The sequence below is a fragment of the Triturus cristatus genome, chromosome 11, assembly GCF_964204655.1.
Source record: "Triturus cristatus chromosome 11, aTriCri1.1, whole genome shotgun sequence".
In the NCBI taxonomy this organism is placed as follows: domain Eukaryota; kingdom Metazoa; phylum Chordata; class Amphibia; order Caudata; family Salamandridae; genus Triturus; species Triturus cristatus.
In genome coordinates this window covers 783,045,038-783,068,506 of record NC_140594.1, presented here as the reverse complement: position 1 = coordinate 783,068,506, position 23,469 = coordinate 783,045,038, and the positions used below count along the sequence as shown (strand labels likewise).

At 42.5% G+C, this 23,469-nt stretch overlaps 1 protein-coding gene across 4 annotated transcripts in view; it reads right to left on the bottom strand.

Annotated features, from left to right (window-relative positions):
* LOC146785433 (ubiquitin carboxyl-terminal hydrolase 48-like) overlaps nt 1-23,469 on the bottom strand; it is a 353,159-nt gene that overhangs the window by 172,564 nt on the left and 157,126 nt on the right. For all 4 annotated transcript variants that reach the window (XM_085634485.1, XM_085634487.1, XM_085634486.1 and 1 more), the window contains exon 4: nt 9,114-9,187. In XM_085634485.1, the coding sequence (XP_085490611.1) occupies nt 9,114-9,187 (74 nt within the window). The remainder of the gene's footprint in view (nt 1-9,113; nt 9,188-23,469) is intronic.

Sequence of the window (23,469 nt, the reverse complement as noted above, 5' to 3'; positions counted from 1 at the left end):
GAAGAGAAATGGTGCATTTTCAAGCAAATTTGAGAAAGCAGGAAGGTTAATAAAGAAATTGTGAAAGTGCAGTTATAACATTAATAAAGAGATGTCATATAACATAGGTAGCTGCTTATTCAGTACGAATTATACTGTTCATTCTCATTAGCTTAAGCTACAAATAGTAATTATTGGGCATAAAATAGAACTTAAGATTTCTGCCAGCACATTTCTAAAGGCTACTAACAGAAATTGTTAGATCTTTTTCTAAGCCCTTTTCATTGATGCTATCATTTCATGATTTTGAAATGCAGGCTCGATGAATATACAGTGTAGAAATTATGACTTGCTAAAAATATCCCGATGAGAACATGGCGTTTCTATGGTTTTGTCTTCATCACCAACAACATAGTATAGTGGATTTGACAATGATAGCAAACACTTAATTTGAAAAATAGACTTTTACCATTGTTGTAATGTCTTGAACATCTTAATAGTGTATATAGCAACTGTATCAAGAGGTTTAGTGTATATTAGATGTTTGAAGATCTTTGTAGTATGTTGTTTCGAACAGTGATTCATGCATCAAAGAATACACCGGAAAGCTCGGCGCGTGCCCGCTTTTATACTGTGTTCCTTTGCCATCTGTCTTCATCTGAGATACACGTGCGGCGAGAAGGGATGCTTTTGTGGATCCAAGAACAGGCTTCATGCAGTCATTCCTTGTTCCATTTATTTGTCAGATTTTCTATAACTCACTTGCATCACAGAGTCCCACTTTGCTCTTCTGAAATGTTGGCATGTACGAAAACGTGCATTTGCGTTTCAAATGTCCGATCCTGCAGCAGCATGCACTTCCAAAGCCCACACATGAGTAACCCGATTCAAGGCCCCATTCTCCCGCTTTTCTTTTTAAAATCTCCCACTTTGCTCTTCTGAAATGTTGGCATGTACGAAAACGTGCATTTGCGTTTCAAATGTCCGATCCTGCAGCAGCACACTTACAAAGCCCACACATGACAGTAACAGTAACCCGATTCAAGGCCCCATTCTCCCGCTTTTCTTTTTAAAATCTCCCACTTTGCTCTTCTGAAATGTTGGCATGTACGAAAACGTGCATTTGCGTTTCAAATGTCCGATCCAGCAGCAGCACACTTACAAAGCCCACACATGACAGTCACAGTAACCCGATTCAAGGCCCCATTCTCCCGCTTTTCTTTTTAAAATCTCCCACTTTGCTCTTCTGAAATGTTGGCATGTACGAAAACGTGCATTTGCGTTTCAAATGTCCGATCCTGCAGCAGCACACTTACAAAGCCCACACATGACAGTCACAGTAACCCGATTCAAGGCCCCATTCTCCCGCTTTTCTTTTTAAAATCTCCCACTTTGCTCTTCTGAAATGTTGGCATGTACGAAAACGTGCATTTGCGTTTCAAATGTCCGATCCTGCAGCAGCACACTTACAAAGCCCACACATGACAGTCACAGTAACCCGATTCAAGGCCCCATTCTCCCGCTTTTATTTTTAAAATCTCCCACTTTGCTCTTCTGAAATGTTGGCATGTACGAAAACGTGCATTTGCGTTTCAAATGTCCGATCCTGCAGCAGCACACTTACAAAGCCCACACATGACAGTCACAGTAACCCGATTCAAAGCCCCATTCTCCCGCTTTTCTTTTTAAAATCTCCAACTTTGCTCTTCTGAAATGTTGGCATGTACGAAAACGTGCATTTGCGTTTCAAATGTCCGATCCTGCAGCAGCACACTTACAAAGCCCACACATGACAGTAACAGTAACCCGATTCAAAGCCCCATTCTCCCGCTTTTCTTTTTAAAATCTCCCACTTTGCTCTTCTGAAATGTTGGCATGTACGAAAACGTGCATTTGCGTTTCAAATGTCCGATCCTGCAGCAGCACACTTACAAAGCCCACACATGACAGTCACAGTAACCCGATTCAAGGCCCCATTCTCCCGATTTTTTTTTTTTACATCTCCCACAGTAGTAAGTTCACGGGATGCATATATTATTCAGTGTATTAGCAGCAATGTAGATGCATGTCCCGTCCGCACCACCTAGAATCCCAACAGAATCGGAAGTAATCATTTACCTTTCTCGACACACACCACGGTCACGATGGCACTGGCAGTCACGTCAGTCACGAGTCCTCGATGACACGAGTCACACGACAGGTCCGACTCCGGGAGAGCTGACACACACTGTACACCGCCGCCACGAGGTGTGTATGCAGACAGTGTGGCACCGCGTGCGTGATGACGCGACGGACTTGCGAGAGTGCGCTGCGCACCTCATGGCCAATCACTGTCACTGTGTTCAGACATAAGCCACAGTGATTGGCCATAGTTGCGCGGCACCCAATGCAGTTTCGTCGTAGGCTGCCGCTCGGGGTGAGGTCTGAGACTGTCTCAGGCTCTCAGCCAATCCAGAGACGCTGCATTAGCAGCGCCTGCCCTGGATTGGCTAAAGAGCACGGATAGGGCTCGCCCGGATACCGAGAGTAGGGGCTGCTGCATGAGGCAACCCTCTGCCTCTCGGCCCCCTCCTCTCAGTACATAGTACATGGCAGACAGTGCGGCGAATGCGCATGCTCGTGCTTGTCGTGAGCCAAACTCGAGCATGCGCAAATACATTGCGAGCCGCTGTCAGTCAGTGTCAGTGCTCGCCCCCCGGCCCCACCCCCTTGATGTCCCGACTCCCGGCCGCTACACAGTAAGAGCTGAGCTTAATTGCTGGATTTGCTGCAAAGTGCAAGCACACCGCGTCGCGTGCGTTAAGTGGAGTTCCGCCCCTGCGCCCCAATGGATGCACCGCAACTGAACCCTGGCAAGGTGAGACACGAGCTGCAGCCAGTGAAGGAAATATCTTTCTAATTAGAAAACTGAATCAGAAGTTTCATACTAAAAATAAATACACACATCATTGCGGGAAGGCGAAGGCATGGCAGCAGGCGACAGTGGAGGGCTTTGAGAGGAGTAGGCATAGAGGCGCTCCGAGGAGGGCATGAAATGAAGGTCGTCACGTAGTGCACCAGTGCAGCGAGGATGGTAGCGGAAACCCAGACTCCGGTACAGCCTTCCTAGGAGGGCAGTGTGCTGAGGTCCGTGAGCACCTCTTGTGCCTCAGACAGGGAGAAGGAGTTGTAGTAAGAGCGGAGGGAGGAGAACCCGTAAGTGGCTGACCTCTTGAAATCGAAACTTAGGGCGAGACACGGGCACTAGAAGATGGTCTTCTAAGTGGGCAGAAGGAAGGGAGGAAAAGTGGCCATATTAATCAGTAGATTTAGTGTAGGACATGCATTCATCCGCACAACAGCACTATGCAGCAGCGTCACTGTCTCCAATTACATATCTGTCTGCAACACTCTTTACTATTTAGTTGAACTTGTGTAAGAGGATGTGCTAGACAGTGCCATCAATCTGCCTGACAAGAGAGTTGCTCCCTTGACATCCGAATAATATTGCTGGCTCAGCAGAGGGAAGTTGCACGCCTCTTGCATGTCTTCCTTTGGAATGTTAACAGTCACAAAACGAAACAAAAATCCACCGTGTTGGTGGACAGAGTCAGAGGTAGATAAAGAGCTGCAATAAAAAACAAGTTCTCACAGCCTTCCTCAGTCTGTAATGTGAGCTCTCATTGGCCTCTCGGCCCCCTCTTGAGTGATGTCTAGAGTGCTTTCCCTTCAAAAGGTTTATGGAATTTATACTTGCTCTTTGAATGCTCTGCAAACATGACCAGATAAGATTAAGATTTACAGGCCTGCTTAGAAGCAAGAATGGTCTGCAAATGAAAAGGGAAGCAAATACGGGTGCTGACCCTGAACACACACCCACAGTGAAACAGGGCAGGAAAGAATTTAAAAAAAATAGTCCCACCTAAGAACACATGGAGAACCAAAGTGCAATTATACAGTACTTTGTCCCTACTCTCTGGGAGGAATGAAAGTGAAAAAGGAGGGACAAAGAGGCAGAACTGGCCACTAGCAGGCATGGATTTTTAAAGGACACTGAAACAAACAAATGAAATGGCTTTAAGCCCACAAGAGAAGTATAAGTATATATTAAAGTATATACAAGAGGTCTTGAATACTCAACCTAAAAATGATTGACTCTGACAGCTTTTGTGTGTATAGCAAAACGTCCCTCACACCATTCCATGTTTCCTTTTCCACAACCTACCAGACAATTTTAGGCAGTCCATACGGGTAGACGGAAAAAGACGAATATTGATGGTAAGTGCAAACAGTCACCAAATGTGGGTGGGGTGGGAAGGGTGGATGTCCAGTTCTACTACTGGGCTGCGCATCTTGCTGTCATTCACAACTGGATATTTAACGGCAGAACACACCCAGCATACCGACTGGATTTGGATTTATTCCGCAACAAAGGCCCTCTGCAAACCCTATACCAAACCCAAGCCCCAACCCACCTGCTCCCAACTACAAGATCAACACTGATCACTTGACAATGAGCTTTGAAGGCAATCGGATGGCATGGTAGAACCACACAACAGGCCCCGCTCTTGCTGGGCAACTCTCTCCCTTCTAGAGCCCAGATGCTAGAATTTAAAGGGTTGGACAATATTGGCATTTCTAAACTGCGAGTCGTGTGGAAGGAGGACTATATGAAACACTTTAAAAACTATTAAACAAATTTCACCAACATAAGTCTCAGTTCTTCCGATTCCTTAAACTGCCATACATATTTAACCTACTCCTAGATACAATTTCATAAAAGCTGGAGTATAATATGTTAGAAGCTAAATTAATGTTAGAACCACTGGGGAAAGGTAGTATAGAAAGACTTGACGCTCACTGAATGCAAATGTGCCAAACCCAATGACCCACCTGCACAAAGCCTGCAAGGTGAACTTGGGAATGCTGAACGATGGCGAATGAAGGGAGGCTAAGATGGCCCCCATATGATAAAATAGTGGCCTGGCTTTAGTTGATTATATTCCAAAATCTGCACAGAATATATTATACTCAGGATGACTGCACTAAATAAGAGCTACACACCCACTGACCTGCACTAGATGGCAGTCTTCCATAGGCACATTAATGCATATGATTTCAGCATGCTCTGACATACAGTCCTATTGGAGGAGAATCCAACAAACCTTGGCTTCAAAATTAAGACATCAGGTGGACCTCACAACTAAGGTAGCCATGCTTGGGCTTAAGGAGGATATGGGGGCGTTCCGTGCAAGCCATGCATTCATCTGCCTTGTCTATTTGTTCGCTCAGCACAACATAGCCAGGCAATGGAGAGTTCATTACCTCCCACTTTATAAGAATGGAAACTGGGATTAAACAACAGTAAGCATGGCAGTATCTGGGGACTATGGATGTGCGCAATATAGATTAGGAAACATTTTAAGACTCAGCATCTCCATCACTGAACCAATAATACAATACAACACTATTATATGCTTCCTGATAGCATTTTACCCACCAAACCACTTATAGGGCCTTTGATAGTTTTTTCCTGTACTCGAAGGAGTCTCATGGATTACTAATGAATGTTTTGTATATTTGTAACCGGGGGAAGCAGACTGAGTATAACCCTGCCGGGATCCCAGAAGTGACCAACGTAATTTCCCCTCTTCTCTCTCACCAGTCAGAGGAGTGGACCCACCCGGGAGTTCACTATCCCATCTCGGGCAAGGAAAAAGGACCTTTAAGTGGGAAGGATTACCGTCAAGCCACGCCCCCAGCGATGACGACGAGGAGGACTGGCCTCAAATACACGGAAGCGGGACACAACCGGTGTGTGCTTACACCGGAGGAGGAGAGAGAGGAGACGGAGCGGGAACAGACGAAGAGGAAGAGAACCTGAGAACAGCGAACTTCGGAGGAACGAGAGAGAACAAGACGGTGACGACATCCCAAGGACCGGACGACAAGCGACGAGAGCCAGGAGGACAACGACTCCGAGAGCCGCCCAGCCACGTTCCCGGAGGAGCGTGGCTCTCGCAGGTATGCGAGCGTTTCACGGGCTGGGTGGGACAGAAGGGGAAACCTTCGCTAGATGCTTAAGGGGCCGACTTTCTCCTAGTGTGCTTTTTGGGTATCCCGGTGAATTCCCCTCCCCAGCACCAGATTGCACTTTTTACTGTGTTGTGCACCAAGAGGTCCCTCACTCCCTTTCCCCACCGACATCGTGTGACAAGAGAGCGCTCATACTTGGTTTTTGTTTTGTTTGTGTTTCCTCAACCCCCTGCACTACGCCGCCTTCCGCGGGCCGAGCCACCTTGAACTGGACCGGACAAAGGGAAGGCCGAGAGGGGAAAGAAAGAGGGGCTCTCCTGACACCGCTACAGAGACACCGTTGCCATACTACCGACCAACATACCTCCGCAAATGTGTAAACAGACCAATAAAACCCGTTGTACCTCCTCATCGCTCTCCCGTGGTTTCTTCAAGCCCACAATATTATTTACTTAGAACCTATTGAGTTCACTTATCCCAATTGTGTATGCCAAGTTTGTTTTTCTTCTTACTTTAAACAATAATAATGTTTGGGAAAAAAATATTTTAAATGTGAATATTTGTTAGAAGTGCTTCTCTCTTTCATATGCATTTCTATTCCATAATCTGAGCATTGTTTTTCTACTATACCATAGACAGTCCTATGTATTTACATCTACAACTGTGTTCACAAAGTTTAAACTGAAAAAAGAAAATCATTTGTTGTAAGGCCTGACCAGAATTTTCTTTCATCCAGCTTTCCATTAAAGATGTTGAATGCTAGGTAAAATGCAGCTTTACTGTACCACTGATTGGCTTATGTAGTGTGGTACACCATTTTATTTCCATACATGCTTACCATGTACACAAAAGGCAATTTTTAACTAGTAAGCCTGATTACATTTTTTGTGCATGACTTGCAACAAGTTCATATTAAATTGCTTTTGGTGCTCTAGTAAAGACTATGTACACAATTAACTAAGTTGTATTTTGTATATAAGCACACAAACTGAGGAAGCCTGTAGCTCCCATCCCCCTCAGTCCATTAGTCTTTTTTCGGTGATGCTTACTAATTATTTCCTCTATTTGAACCCGAATACCCATTTTCTTTTATAATCAAATTGGCAAAACCTTGACCACTATCTTTCATATGTTTTCATTCAAATACATTTTTTTTGGAATCCTAGATTTCCATTCTTCCCTACACACATCACTCTCTTGGTGTGCTCCTTGTTGCAGCCGCCATCTTGGATGTGTTGTCTGAAGGCAGTTCTGGGTGAGATTTGTCGCTATGCCGAAGAAGATGTTATTGCAGCTTTGATTTTATTGGAGCTCTCTGTGGCGCATTTCACATTGTGGACCAACAGTTACTATTACATCATCTGGAAGAGCTTGGAATAAAAGGCGTAGTTCTCTAATTTTATACGTCTGCTTACAATGCATGACCATGAGGAATTTGGGATGATAGAGAGGCTCCCTTCTGATGTGCATGGTACACATGATGAATACTGTAGCCTGTGAGATGAAGGACATCCACAATGGATGGGGGAGCAAGGGTTAACCATGTTTCTGGGATGAAGATGGGTAGAGCCTGAGATAGGTGATGAGGTCTACAATGTCTGAGGCATGGAGTACTACTGAGAAAACATGATTGAGCAAGAATTGGAATGTGTATTCTGTATTTCAAGGGTGGGTGAAAGTTAGTGGGATATGTACCAAGCTGGGTCTATGTGTTATGTGAATGCTATGTGAGTGTTTTGGGTCCTCTACGGCTGTGTTTGACTATGGGGACTGGGTGTTTTGGGGGCTGTGTTATGGATATGCCTATACTGGAACAGGGTATCTGGCCCAAGGCCTTTCCTGTTCCTACCAGGCCCAAACAGGCAATGCCCTTATCTGTGTTCTTTCTTCACGGAGACTGTCTGGTCAATGGGACGCCCTAAAGAGTTGACAGATGTAGTGAGAAGGCAGGAAGTGATGTCACTTCTTTTAAAGATGGTTTTTGTTACAAACCAGTGATGTCACTTCTGGTGCAGATGGATGATGGGAACAAAGTCCTCTTGCTTGGCTTGCTTCCTTTCAAGATTGTTTTGGCAAAATGCCAGTGTTGTCACTTCATGTTTCGGTTGATTATAGGAAATGCAGTAATATCACTTACCATTGAGATGGATGATGGGAAATAAAGTCCTATTGCCTAGCTTCTTCTTTTAAATATGTTTTTGTGGGAAGCCAGTGATGTCACTAGCACACTAGGTCTGACCTATATTGTGAGCCCTGACTACAATAGTAAAGAAAAATAGGAAACACAAACACTACTTATTTCTGTATCCAGGGCATCTCGTATGAGATAAAGAACATAATGTGTCTTGCTTCAGTGTACTTTTCAGATACAAAATAGTCTCGCAACCATTGAGTGCAAGATGAAACAGAATAATAACCTAAACAGCCAACAGCATGAAGTAAGAGCAGGACTGTTCTGGACACAGCCAAATTCCATTCTATTTTTTAAGGAATTGGTAACACAAGGTCAAGCCAGACTTAAAACTGACAAGCATATAAATAGGTATCTAGATCTATGGCTAATCTTAGTATAGCACAAACTAATAATGTCATGGAAATCAACTTTGGATAGGCAGTGGTACATGAGGATTTGGAACATACTGTTAATCAAATTTATCAACTCTGATGCTAATCTCACATGTCTACTTACTTGGTACCACAGTTTGTCACAAAATATTGGCTCGGTTCCCTGGTGAAAAGACAATATCAGGAAGTGGGAGACCATGTTTAATAAGGAAAACATACACCGAGTGGGTTTCCAGCTCCTTCATAAAGGTGGAGCACAGCTGAAGTCCATCATGGTTCTGCAACATCCACAAGACATCACCATCAGCCTTAGATGCTTTTGTTTTTTGGGGTGGGTGGTGGGCAGAGTGTCTCTCAGGCAGCGAGCCACACATAGCCCCAGTATCCTCTCTATTACCTTGCTTCCTCAGAAAGCCCCTTCTGACTGGTGAGAGCAATGGGTTCAAGGCTATGGCCCCTCTCAAGACCACAGAGAAATAAGAAGACAATGATTCCTCTTTATAACATCTAGCAAAAGAAACTAAATCAAATCTCACCATGAAAGTTGGACTTACCTTCTGGGCCTCCTTCTTTTCAGGAATACTGTTCAGCAGGAGTCGGAAGTGCTCCTCTACGTCTTGCTGTTTACCTGGAAAAACATGCAAAAACGCTGTGAGTAAATAGAGGGGAAGAATTCTTGGCAGCCATGAATCATAATGCTAGTTCAATCAAATCAAACATTTCAAAGTCTGTAATTTATCCAGAGTAGAAGATGCTTTCCTATCATTCTTCACAAGAGGTGGCTTTTGTCAGGACAAGCATAGACAGACACTGGAAAAAGGCTTTGGCAAACTGTTGCGATGGTCAAATTTTTTTATTACAACCATATACCACAAAACACGGTGGCCATACGCTTGCAATGAAAATGTTAACTTAAATAAAAAATAAATAGCGGTCTCATTTAATTTTAAAAGAATAGTATAACCCTAATTCAAAGTTGGCCATTAATGTTTCAGGACAGTATCCTCACACATAAATACGGTATTACAAGTTAACCTCTATTGAAAGGAGAATAACTATAGAGACCCAGTTTTCCAGGCAAACTTCCACATGGAATTCCCAATTCCAAGGGGATTAACCCTTCCATTTACCATCCACCTTAAGTTGGTGATAAATTGGAGTGTGAGGACTGGTGTGACACAGGAGATGGAGTGTTGAGGTGGGTGAGGTAGCAGTGGGGAGGGTAGGAAGTGGACCAGTAGTGGGGAGCATTGCATGCTCTTCCTGTGTGGTAGTAGAGGCTATGGCAGGGGCTAAGTCAGGACTGCTTTTGCAGGCGGAGCCTTAATTGATTTTCCAGCCAGTAAATCTGGATTCAGTGTTTCTGTTCATGAAAGCTGGATGTGGTAAGACTTGGGGCTACATGTCAAGCACTAGTTACAAAATACTGGTTGCAATTTGTGACCAGTATGTTTGAGATGTGTGGTATTCTTGCAAACTGACCCAGACTTGGGGCTACATGTCAAGCACTAGTTACAAAATACTGGTTGCAATTTGTGACCAGTATGTTTGAGATTAGTGTGGTATTCTTGCAAACCGACCCATGTACTAATAGTTTGGTTCACAAAATTCCGGATCTTAGAGGGTCACAATTCGACATACCTAATGCATATTACGACCCTCTACGATTTGCTGCAATCACAGGGATGGCCGCCATACTTGGATCAGCAGACCACTATGTCTGTATCTGCTTTTAAATAAATCTTTTCTATTTAAATGCATCCCTTTTCCATAAAGGAAAACGGGATGGGTTTAAAAAGAATATATACATTTGTTTTTAGCTTAAGTGGAGGAAGAGGTCTCATGGAACACTGCCTTTTTTAACCAAACGTTATATGCACAAAGAATCCTAAAGTGACCTCTTGCCCATTGCGAATGGGTTACCACCGCCATTGAGGAGTTGGTAAAATATCAATATTTTGCTACTGGATTTCAGTCGCAAAACACTGATACATAGCATACCAATTCTGGACTTGGAAGGGACACCCACAAAAAGCCCCTTCCAAATAACAAATCAATTTCCATTTCAAAACACATTTAGTGATTTAGAAACACTTTTCCAAATCGCTAAATTCATTCAGTACATAGGTAATAACGTTTAGTATTTGCAAACCCTTTCATTTATGGAGTCAGAGGATTTGTAAGGTTATGCGAGCGCTACAACCCTTTGTACATTTACTCGTTGGTCACCTATACCTGGGTGGAGTGGTATTTAGCAGGCAGGTTTCCTTGGAAAAGGTATACAAACCGTTTTAGTTTTAATGCACATCACAGGAAAATATGATTCGTGTTTGTGCAAAGAAAAGGTACTATTGGCTTTGACTCAATGTCACCTGATTTTTTTATTAAAAAATAAATAAAAAGGATATGGACTGAAAAGAGAAAAACAATGGGCAAAAGTCAGGGTCAGTAATGACTGGAGGAAAACTACTTGTACTAAATTCAGGGATTCCTTCCCATATCTACCTGTATCAGTGTGCAATCCATTATCACATCTGGTACTCTACTTTGGGATACCCCTGACAACATGTAACACCATCATGTAACTGCCAGTCTCCCTCTACCACCTGGTAAACCAAAAACAAAAACAAAAAAATAAGGAATGCTATGGGATCGTATCTTCCTTGCCTCAGATGTTTCTCAATCCCGCTGAAAACATATCACTTTCTTGGTATTTGGGAACGGCGTGTTATTGAAATGAACAAACCATATCTTTTAAACTTTGTTTTTTATTTCTAACTAGCAGAGAACTCTTATCACTTGCATCAACATATTTAAAATATTCTTACTCTTACAATTTGTTGCGTTTATTCCAAAGGAATGTGTTCACATTTACACAAAATATTCACGATTGTTGCATATAATTTCTGCAGTCTATCCTTATTTTCAGTATTGAAGGACCAACCATGGTTACCCTTGGGTATATACTGTTAACCCTGGTAGACCATTATTCAAACTTTATTTTGGCATACTAAGGCAGATATCTTTCAGGAAGCCTCTTCAGAATGGATCAGTACAGGCACCTCTGTCCTACTTCCTCGTCCAGGGAGGACACCTCTGGACTCAACAGGATGTATCCGAGTGCTAACAGCTCTGCTGATATTGACAGTAGGTCAGTTTCGAAGGATTGACCCTTCTTCAGCACTCGATCCCTTGACACTGTGCGAATTTCAATTCATAAGTAAAGACCTTAGGAAGTCTATCTAATTGTTGTAGACCTGTCTCTTGCCCGAACCCTCCCTTGTAGTGGTAAATATTCAACTGATACACAATCACCTAGATCAGCATGCCAGAATAGGAGAGGCAGAGCAGAGGTCTGGTGCTGAAGCCATGCAAATAGCCACTAACACAACAGCCTGGATAACACAAGACATTTATCGATACACTTTGCTTTGAGTGTTTTTAGTCCATTACCCATACCAATGATCACACTGCAATTCCAAGGAATCCCTACAAGTATGTAGTCACCACCTTCTACACAGATTGTCATCGGTCATTGCCAAAAGATGTGAATAAAAATATGCCTCCTCTTTGCCACATCTACACCAACCAGGGGACTTATCTGGGTCAAATTTATGTAGTGTTTTGCTTGTGGGATAAGAAAATTTGAGATAAAGAAAATTGTAATTTCCTTTAACCATAGGTCAACAGCTGGTTTCTGTACTAAGCGTACATGCTCCAAGTTCAACACTAGATGATGGAATTATTTACAGCAAGAAAGTCAATAACAGTCAATTGCATTTACTTGGGCACCTCTAAGTTCCTAAAGAGCTCTATTGTGTAAAGTCCCCCTTGGTTCCATCTTGTCCTATGTAATCTTCAGCTGTGCAGTGGAGGATAATCAGTGAAGGATGTTGCCAAAGAATCACTTACAAGACTTCAGAGCGAGGATAAGGGTAGAACAGTTGACGATGTTAAAGGTCACCAAGAAGCGCAGCAGTGTCAAGAGGCAAGGGCCATCGTTATCTGTGGTGAGGAGGGCGCTGGCTCTGTGTTAAAGTGTGATTTAATTTGGGGGTTCAAACAGGTTTGATGATATTTCCCTTTGATGGACAATATCTGTTCATCTGAAAGATCAAAGACGTCCGTCAGAAAATGAAGAAAGACACCAGGGTGACATACCTCTGGCCTCACGCCTTTTTATGCATGCCCAAGGATAGACAACTAATCACGATCCAAAGACAGCATTTTAAATGTAGGTTGACAGTAGACCCAGCATAAGTGGCATCATAGTGCACCCAATCGAAGAGGTAACTTTAATGGCCACACCCGCTCCTATGTCAAGGGTACTTGTGGAAGAAGTAGTGCCAACAACAAAGTATAAATTCCTTTCAATAATAAAACACTATTCACTGAAGACTGAGCTCAAATTCAAAGCAGAATATATATTGGTGAGGTGCTCTATTAATGCAATGACCTTCAGAGATGGTGCTGAGGATGGTGGATGATTTCAGGGAAGTCATGGAACTTCTTAATATCAACTCTTCGACTAACTATTACCTGAGGAGGCTCTAGATGGTGTATTGAAGCAAAAGGATTTCCTAGTCTTGATTTGAGTGGTGAGAGGGTGAGGTTTTGTACATATCGCTTCAATGGCTCTCAGTTATATTGAAGAGCCTGTCTTGCACTGGTGAAGAACATCATCAGTTGAGGTATCAAATAGGTGTTGCCATTAAAGCGAGGGTTGTTTACTTTTTCCAGGACCTTTGTCTTTCAGTGTGAGTATTTGGTGACAGTGTCTGCCAAGATTCAAGACATCAGCCACTTTTGTGCTGCAGTTTTCCTCTGTGTGTAAAACACAAACTTCTACTCTTTCTGGGAGACATCAAGAGCAAAAGGGTGTATTCATCACACTTGTGCCAGAAATATAACCTGTGAGTACTGATGATGGTAGTGGCTCATGCCTTTCTTAGAGAGAGACCATTGGACTGGTACATTTTCTTACACCTCATCTCCAGAATTCCTTGTTCCATTAAGAGGTCATCGCTTTTACCTTCAGCGAAACCATCAACATCCCAGACTAAGCCTGGGGCACTCAAAGACACAATGACAACACTGTCCCTGGACTTGTGGGATTGCAAACTCTGAAAAATGAAAAAATACTTTCTCTAAATCTCCTCACTCTGCCTAATAACTTGTGGCTCAATGGCCATAGCTGGTTCAGATGAGGCAGACACCAAATCATAAATGCCCTAATTTTGCAGATGGTAGCCCGAGAGACTGGAGAGGTCTCTCTTGCTTTCAACGTCATCTTCAGGACACCTGAGACGAAATCTGTGGCCACCAATGAGGCAAATCCCACAGTCTGATCCAAGAAGAGGTAGGAGACGTCTGCAAATGCCGGTTCATCAATTCCTTGCCTAACTGAATAGAAGAATAAGACTTTTCAATTTACTCAGGGACTGGACCACCATTAATGGGTGACCAGCACCAACCCACCATGCTCCTTCAAAAACTAGAGAAGGTGACATGGTAATTTACAATGTGACTTTTCCTAATAATTATGAAATCCAGTGCCTTCTAAGAAACCCATGTAACCATACTCTACATGCAAGACAAGCAGTTCTTTGGGGTACTCTTCCAGATGAAAGTATATCAAGAACAGGCCTGCACTGCATAATGATTATCAAAAAAAGCGACCAAGGTGAAGCAGATTAGATGCTGCAAATAGTCGATGGTGTGACAAGTACAGCTTAAAGCTGGAGCATAGTGGCATAAGCTACTGAGATGAAGGAAGAAGAGGATGGATGGATAAAACAGCAGCCAATAAATATCCAAAATATCAAATATCAGGGCCAGACATTAAGTTAGGAATTTGCTCAACATCAGAAGCAAGTTCAATTCCACAGCCTTTGGATACAGAAATTATGCTGGGGAGTGTGTGCATACATACAAAGTATTTTATTTCATTTATTTGTAAAGTTTTATATAGCGCAAACCTGACCCTTGAGGGTATCAGAGCGCTTTACAAATTGTTAGGCAACAAAAAACAGGTAGAACAACCAACAAACATATATGCTGACAGTGCACTGTGTAAATCAGGATAGGGCCAATAAGTTAATAAACAAGGACATAGCAGGAGAGTAATAACCACGTACGTAGGCACTGCATCATCTATGTGCCCGGATATAAGTCAATGGGCTGAAGCGTAGAAATTCATTCATCAAAAGCACTTTGACTTCTTTTGGAACGATGTAGTTGAAGGGTTCAATCTGATTTCAGGGGGCAGGGAGTTTCAAATTCTTGCGGCCATTCTCAAATTAGTTCCCAGTTACAGAACGCGGACTCTGTAAAAACAGGGCAATTTATTTCCTTTCTCCCCTTCACGATGCAGCAGTAGAGTCATTTCTTCAGCCGTTGTGTAAATTCCCTATCCCTCCAAGGAGTTCAAAGTAAAAGGTGAGCTTTGAACAATTCAAACAGTTCAGATTATGACCAGCAGGGTAAAAGTTAAGACCCAGCCAACTTGCTCCTCAGATTTTAAATTGGCCCCAATATTGGAAGGAGCCAATCAGCCAAAGTTATATTCCCTCAAGTGTGCATTTGCTCAGGAGTGTAACAGCTACGTGGCAACCAGCTTTCAGGAGAACTTTTACTCATGTTGTGGATTGGAAACCAAATGACCTTGGTCCAGTGAGAGGCTGTTTAAGGGCTTTAGTATCTTCAACAAAACAGGAGGCAGGATGTGCAGTGCACGTTTAATCATGTCCATGGTCAAATTTTTTCTTCAAGTGTTGCTTCTGTCAGGACGCAAACTGACCTGCTGGAACCGGTTTGGCTCAGGGAAGCCCAATACAAAATAATATTTCTGCTGTATTCAAGTATATGTATCCGAGTTTACTTGTTTCAACCAGACACAACCTCTTGTTTTAAAAATGTGATTGCATTTGGAGGAATTAAGTGAACAAATTGGAAGAGAGAGAAGGGAAGACTGACAACCACCAAACCCTAAATAGCACCTTTTGGAGCTACATACATATAAGAGGATTCCAACCTAATGGTATTTCCTTTCTCACGTAGCTAAGCACTACTTTAATCAGACAGCTATACACTACCACAAATTGCTCCATTTTGATTGGATCCGAGTAGGTTGGCATTTACCAAAGAGATTCATAGACTGCACCTGAGACAAGCTTCATAACCTAATCAACTCCTATATTACTACGCCTTCACCACATAACAACTGCCTGTGGAGATCAAAAAGTTCAAATAAAGAAACAGAATGTTCACCTTGCCTACAGAGAATTGTGTCTGCACTTGGAGACATGGTGATGGAGAAGACAGCTTTGGAATAATTCAATTTCCAGTCCAAAACCAGGACATGTACATTAAAATGTTTGTCGTCTCTGCTGCTACAAGTTCCTGATATGAACAAGTCTCCGAAAACATTCCTCTCCATTTGTTTGTGTTACATATGCAAATTGTTCTGAGTATCTGAAGACTGCGTATTCTTTGAAAGTTTTCATTGGTTTAAAATGGCAGCCTGTTCCAAAACAGTTTCCCAATTCTTTTTTGTGCCAGAAAGACCAGCACAAAAAAGCAGTAGGAAACTGCCATCATAATCCCTCGGCCGGAAAGAGCCGGCAAGGGAATTACTGTGGGCCTTCCGGATGGCAGACGGGCTCTCCGAGCCCATCGTAAGCCATCCGGAAGACCAATTCAGATTCCCTTCCAACTGAGCCCATCCTAATGGCTCGGTCAGAACAGAATCCGAATCGGTCATTGCGATGCAGTAAGGATGGCTCCAACTGAGGGTCAGAGCCAAACCTTACCGCATCGTAATTGGCCCCTTAATGTCCAAACAGCAACTCATTTGGAGGGTTTCCCTACCGACTGGAGCCCAGATCTAGTCTTTTTAAATATGAGATCTGCCTGTAACAAGCACCTTTAAATATATCATACATACAATTTCATCACTTCTCGAATAATAAGTTAAAATACAAATACAATTCCAAGTGCTCTATTTAAACAAAATATAATTGATAAAATTGCCACTTTATTTTTTGGTCATTTGTTAATCAGATCAGAATTTATTATAGCCTTAGATTCTGCCGTAGTGGGCTCTACTGACATTAAAGGCCTGCTCCAGTATTAAAGGCCCTTCGGCTAAAGTACCAAAGTACTAAAAGTACTGAAGTTTAGCTAAAGTACTAAAGTGTTTACGTAAAAAAGTATGATTGGTAAATAAATCTAGAGTCCAAGAACAATCAAATCATCTGTGTCAGATTTAAAAATCCTGAGTATGTCGCTGTACTGTACTGTGTAACACACATTTTATGGCATACAGGAAAAAGCAATTTCTTCCTTAAATATTGGTATGCCAGGAAAAATAACAGGACACGTTCTTGCATTTCCTAATTACTGTTACATGCAAGATGTAAATCACTTCTATCAGTATCTAAAGACCATTTCGAAGTGAAACTTTTTACAAGAAGTATACCCAACCTGAATTGTATGCACATGTTTTTTGTTCCAAGTGGCATGAAATTACCCATATAAGGCTCAAACTTGGGGGACACTTGACATTCGGAAATATTCAATAATCCCTCTGCTACTGGCTTCTGCAATCTACTTATTCATTACAAATAACCAGTACTTCTTTTTCAACATCCTGCTAAAACTACCAACAACAGATTCATGATCTTCCCATAGAGGTTTTAAATTCAAGTGAAGCAATATCTTAACATATCAAAGCCATTGAGTAGCACCAGCTCTATCAAGGTTAATCAAATCTAAAGTATTTCGATAAGGCTCAAGCATTCTCACAGATCAGATACCTTTTCAACATATTACTATTTTTAAACTGAGGAGGTATTAAGTGACAGAGAGGATGGGTAGCCTCAGTAAAGATGCAGAAAGGGATGCTGGACTTAGGTAGGGATCTTCCTCTCTAACTTTGTTTAACCCATTGAAATATATCATGCCATAAATGACTAAAACCAATCATTCCCCTCACGTTTGAAACCATATGGTTTCCTAACCACATTAACACCTTCAAACTCATTCAGGTCAACCTGCTCCATAAGAACGGGGCTAAATTCAACAGCTCCTACTCCAGTAAAATAGTGTTCAGGAGTGCCTCACTTTTATCTTGAAGACAAAATGTTACCATTCTGGATGTTAATTAGAACTCTGTGGTAAAACTACAGTAGAACACTGGAGTCAACCGACAGACAGCTGCTGGTGTTTGAACTAAATGTTTTCACTCATCATGCCATACTTTTTTTCTGACGTGTCTGCATAAACTATTAGAGAATTTACAGAAAAGTGTGAACATTTAGCTTTCTCGAGCAGTAACCATAATTTCTAAGATAACACAAAACCCTCTGATTTCGTTAATTATTTACTGAGGTCTCCTATGTAGGCAAATATTTCTACTGTACAGCTCCTATTCCAGCAACGTACCGTTCAGGAGTTCCTCTCTTTGTCAGGAAATGTTAGCACTATAGTCATTCATTATTAATTCATGAGGTGAAGCAGCAATATGACACTGGGGAATCAATTGACACGTTGCAGCAGTTGCTTGAAGTACATGTTTTACATAGCTTGTCAGAATTTTTTTCTGATGTCTGAGGAAGGTATTTGTGAATTTATAGAAAACGTGGCCTCATTTTAGCTACTTCTAAAAGTTCAATGGAAAAATCCCTGCTGGGGAACAGCATTTCTTGCAGTGTAAAATCACATTGGAACTCATCACAGTTCTTAAAATATGTGTGATTACATCACCAAATGTTTTATATGGGGGATAAATCTGTTATCACCCTTCCTAGTTGCTTTTTGTGACTCTCAAAACCAACCAGTCCCTACTATAGCCTTAGAGCCCACCGTAGCGGGCTCTACCGGCCATTAAAGGCCCACTCCAGCGTTAAAGGCCCGAGCCGATACAGCCCACAACGGAAGGCTCTAAGGCTATTAGGACATTCCGCCCCCAGAGTGCTGAATGTTCTACTTTGTAAAACAAAGGCCTCACGGAGCCTGAGGGAGTTGAAATGTTGATGCTTTGGGCTTCTACCGGCCATTAGAAGCCTGGAGCACTCCATTGCTTTCAACGGAGCTCCCAACATTCCAATCTTCTAAACTGCATTTCAATGGAATAAAAATGTCAACGCTTTATCAGCAAAAATAAATTGAACAGGTATGCTTCAAGGAACCTACCACCAAATTAGTTGCCATTCAACAAACAATTTTGTTAGTTTCACCCCAAATTTTAACATCTGATTTACAATGGAAATGTTGTCAATGGGAAGGGCACTAACAGGCAGGTATTGACCGGGGCTGACTCCACTCAATAACTGCCTGGGAGTGCTTATCCCCTGGATAATATTGATTATCTCATGCACACCAAATACAATCCAAAGGAATTGGTAGCCAAGTTATGACAGACAACAACCATATACACCGGGTTATACTGGTAGGCAGTCACCCAAGCGAGGTGCAATAATAAGGCCTGTATCCAACAAAACTTATCAGCAGTCTCCAACCATGAATTGAGTCGTAGCCTGGTTATGGGGAAGGGAATGGCACATTTTAAAGGAATATAATTGTGGGTGTAACCCTAGCAACTCATGAGGTTGGTAGTGACCCTTATTAAAAGGAGTACCATGTTTGCTTTTGCTCTTTTGCACTCTGTAGAACTCTGCTGGCGAGCAATAAACAAAAATACATAAAGCACCTAAGCACCTGTCATTGGGCTTGTGACGCGATTCTTCTGCACAAAAAATATACCTAGGTATTCAGAATGAGAAAATGTGCAGGTTTTCACGGGGACTGTGGAAAGGACTTTCAGTTGTAACTTTAACAAATAGGTGTCCTTTCTCTTCCCTATGGGTCTTCCCCAAACATACAGATTCTTGTGACTGATCGCACTTCTGTAGCGCTCACTACCCCACGGATCTCTTAGTGCTGGCCGTAAAGAATTTAGTAACCAAGCAAAATGTACTTCAGCTTTTTGCAGAAGACAGTGAGTGAGGTGATCTCTCTTTTGTCAATCGGGAAACCAGTTGTAAAACGGGTGACTTGGAATGAAAAGGAACGGCCAACTCGTGCCATGAGACAAAACCTTGGAACTTGTAGCAACACATGTCCCCGACGGGTACGTACTCTTTGAGTATGAATGAGAGGTAGCAGGGCTAAATGACAGGCATTTAAAGGACAGACTAACTAATTTGAAATTAATTTGTGCTACCACCAAAAGCTAGTGAAGTGATTTAAAGCATTCATCTACAGGATATCTTTTTATTAAAGCCAAGACTGCCCTAGCTGTCGCAATCTGCACTAGTTTTAACTAATCTATCAGTTGTGTCAGAAGACCTACTAATAGGGAATTGCAGTATTGCAGACAGGCTGCAATTAATGCTCCCACCAACACAGCTCTTTTGGACAGCCAAATGAATGGGAGGTCTTATAAAACTTTAGCAGTTGCAGAAAACAACTCCTAAACACTGATTTTTTGGGGTGAGCCAGAAGGAGTAGTTTCTTACCTGTAACTCCAGTTCTGTAGTAGTGGTATCTCTGTTATAGTCATAATCTATGAATAGTCCCGCCCATGTGCGGGGACCCCGGAGCAATCAAAATATCTCTTAAGGTGTCCTGCATTTGCAAACCTGCAAAGACACTTAAGAGACAGACAAAATAATACAGCCTAATACAACATGGCTGCACTGGCCAGCACTTAATCTGAAGTGAAAACAAAAGCCAAAATAAAGTTTAAATGTCATTTTTATTCACATCTGACATGTTCCTTTAGTGTATCACACTCCCTTCACCAAAATCCCTTTAAACAATAGAGAGGAAGGGGTGGACAGACAAGCCCTATAGGCTGTCATTATGTGTCTGCTAAAAGGATACCGTGCCTTTAGGGAACTCTCCAGAGCCCCCCGGTATCCCAGGATGCACAGCCCAAGCAAGTTACTTTCAGTTCTTTTTGAAGGTGTATAACAAAAGAGATATTTTGATTGCTCCGGGGTCCCCGCACATGGGCGGGACTATTCATAGATTATGACTATACACAGAGATCCCCTACTACAGAACATGCTAGCACCAAGTACAAAGCCCAGGGTTTTAACTTTATGACTGTAACATCTGCCTGAAGACCGTGGGAATGCTGGTGGAACATGGATGTGTTTTTCATTTAGGACCAAACGTGATTAATGAAAATTGTTCCTAACCTGTAGGAAAATTTCAATTCTATTAAGGACAGGGAGGCAAGGCCTATGCTTTACTTCCTTCTATTTCTTTATTACAGCAGCCATTTCATAATTTTTTTGCATTTTCTACAAAACAAACTGAAGAAACTACCAGTCCCATGAATCCCTGGGAATGGTTCAACAATAACAGTCCAATCAAAAATGGTTAATATCTTTCTTATCCAACAGGCTACATCAGCTAAAGCATGGTGTGCCACAGGGACCCTCCCTCAGCCCCACACTTTTTAACATATATGTTTGTCCACTATTCAACATTAGAAGCTCCTTTGGATTCACTATGGTCTCTTACACTGACACCACCCAGATTATTGTTTCCCTCTCTCCTTATGGTGGGCCGGTATCACAAAAACATCATGGCTGCCTAGAGCAAGTCACCAAGTGGATGTCAGAGAGTTGTCTTAAATTAAACGGGGAGAAAACGGAGGTAGTTATTCTTGTGTAGGCCTGTACCTTCTATTTGTAACTACATGCTTACCAGTGCAGAAAACTCAGTATATAAGGCCCGTGGTCTGTGTATTCAAGCCACTACCTCATGGAACACTTGAGGGTGTTGTATGGACGTGGTCTCACTCATGAGTGAGTAAACATGTTATTTTTTAATTCCAGTTTCAGTGCCAATCTCTTCTTTGTTGGATTAAGGACCCGTGGACAGAGAAGGGTGAACCCCTGCACCGGTGGGCTCCTAAAAAGGCTTATTTCCACAGTTTGGCGCACGACTTATGGGGCTCATCGGAGACGCAGCCGCCCGAAGGAGTGGTCTTGACGGAGGAATGGAATATTGCTGAGGAAGGAGGTACTCTGCATGAGGAGACCCTTGTCTTTGCAGACCGAAGTGACTTTTCTGGTTTTCCTGATCTGAGCCTCCAAGAGGTGGCCGGTCCCGACTGAGATTTCCTTTGGCGCACGTTTTTGCAGTGACCATTAGGTCAACCAAGAGATTGGCAGTTGGAGGCTGGAGACTTATGTTTGGTAAGGTCGCTGAAGCGGCACTCTTGATTTTGGATTTGCTTGGCCAAGATTCTGGTTTTATATGTTTGTTTATTAATTGCAATAAATAAAGGCAGGTAATGTGGGGATTTTTCTCCTTATGATATTTGTTTGAATGGGTATACTTGGAAGAACATGCCTTCATTTAGTAAAATTCGTAAGAGGTGATACTGAGCGTTCTTGAGTGTTCCGCCAGGCCAATTGGTAATTCGGTCTCTTCTTGCAAAGGCTTTTCGGTTTTACCCTTTCTTGTTTTGGGTGGGTCTGCGGACCCCTGTAATAGGCATGCCTTCTGGAATAAGTATGATTTGGTAAAGACACAGAGTGTTTGCGAACACTCTGCCAGACCAACTGGTAATTTGGCGTATTTTGGAAAAGGTCTGGGGCTAGAGCCTGTTTTCTTGAACATGGAACAGTCTTTGGGCTGCTTACTTGTCTTGGTGCAGTCTCTGGACTGCTTTTAAGAGCTCTTTTGTTTGGTAAATATGATTTACAATTGGTTTGGTTAGAGTGCAGTCTGTGGGCTGCCTTTTGTTTTTATCCTGGTGTTGATTTGTGGTTTGATTGTGTGTTTGAGTGTCTATGAGGTTTGTGGACTGACACAGGTGGTGATGCTTGTGAAGTACTTGTTTGAGTGAGTAGCAACTGTGCTCTTTGTGTAAGGATGGTTTGCCTCAGCAAGCTGTGTTGTGTGTTATGAGTGTGTGGTCCCTTCTTGTAAATGTCTGGAATGAGCTCAATTTGGTTTGTTGTCGTCATTGTGTTCTGAAGATGCATAAATAAAAATATGGTTTGATCAGAAATACTAGTAACAATGCACATTCGTTTTTACGTAGGAAAAGTGCAACTTTTGAAAAATGTAAAGAAGAATGCGCGTTTAAATTAAACAGTGCTGTTAATTTCTGTGCTTAGAAAGACACGTATTTTAAAAGTGCATGTAGGAATGTGCTCTCCCCCTCTATGAAAAAGAAGGGGGGGGGGGGGGAGACCAGAGTGGACGAAGGAGGTTTTTTTTCTGGCAGGCTTGCTCTGGCACTTTGACCTTGGAAGACATTCCGAAGGAGGGGGCCAGAGCGTAGAGAGAGAGGGGAGGCTCTGCTTATTATTTTTGGCAAAAGACCAGGCAGGTTCTATGAAGCCATAAGAGAGAAGGAGGGGCAGCAGCGTCTGTGGGCCATGTGCAGCTCCAGAGACAGAGAGCAGCTTTGCCATGCATGCAGAATAATGGTTTCAATTTAAGGTTGCTGTGCCAGGGCCAGATGAGTAGGCAATAAAATAAAGTTTGCATTAATGCGCCATCATGCTAAACAGCACAATAAGCTAAAGGAATTGGTAGTTGGTCATAGGATTAATGTTTTTAGTTAGCTCAATGTGCTTGTACAGCAAAATTTACAAAGTGGTACAGTCCAATAGTATTGGACATGGCCTCTTTGGTGTGGCTTCCCCTAGTTATTTAGCTCCTACAAGTCTGTCCGTGCCCAGCTGCCAAAAGGGGTGAGTATTGTCGACAGGAGGTCACCTGTTTAGGTTACCTACTGTCAAAGGGGGGTAAGAGACTAGCTCCTGGGCAAATTAAGGGTAGGCAAAATTAAGTAACACACTGTGTTTTTTTGTTTTTTGTGCTTGGTATATGTATTATTGTGTCCTTTTTTCTTGGTTTATGTGCCTATTATGTGTA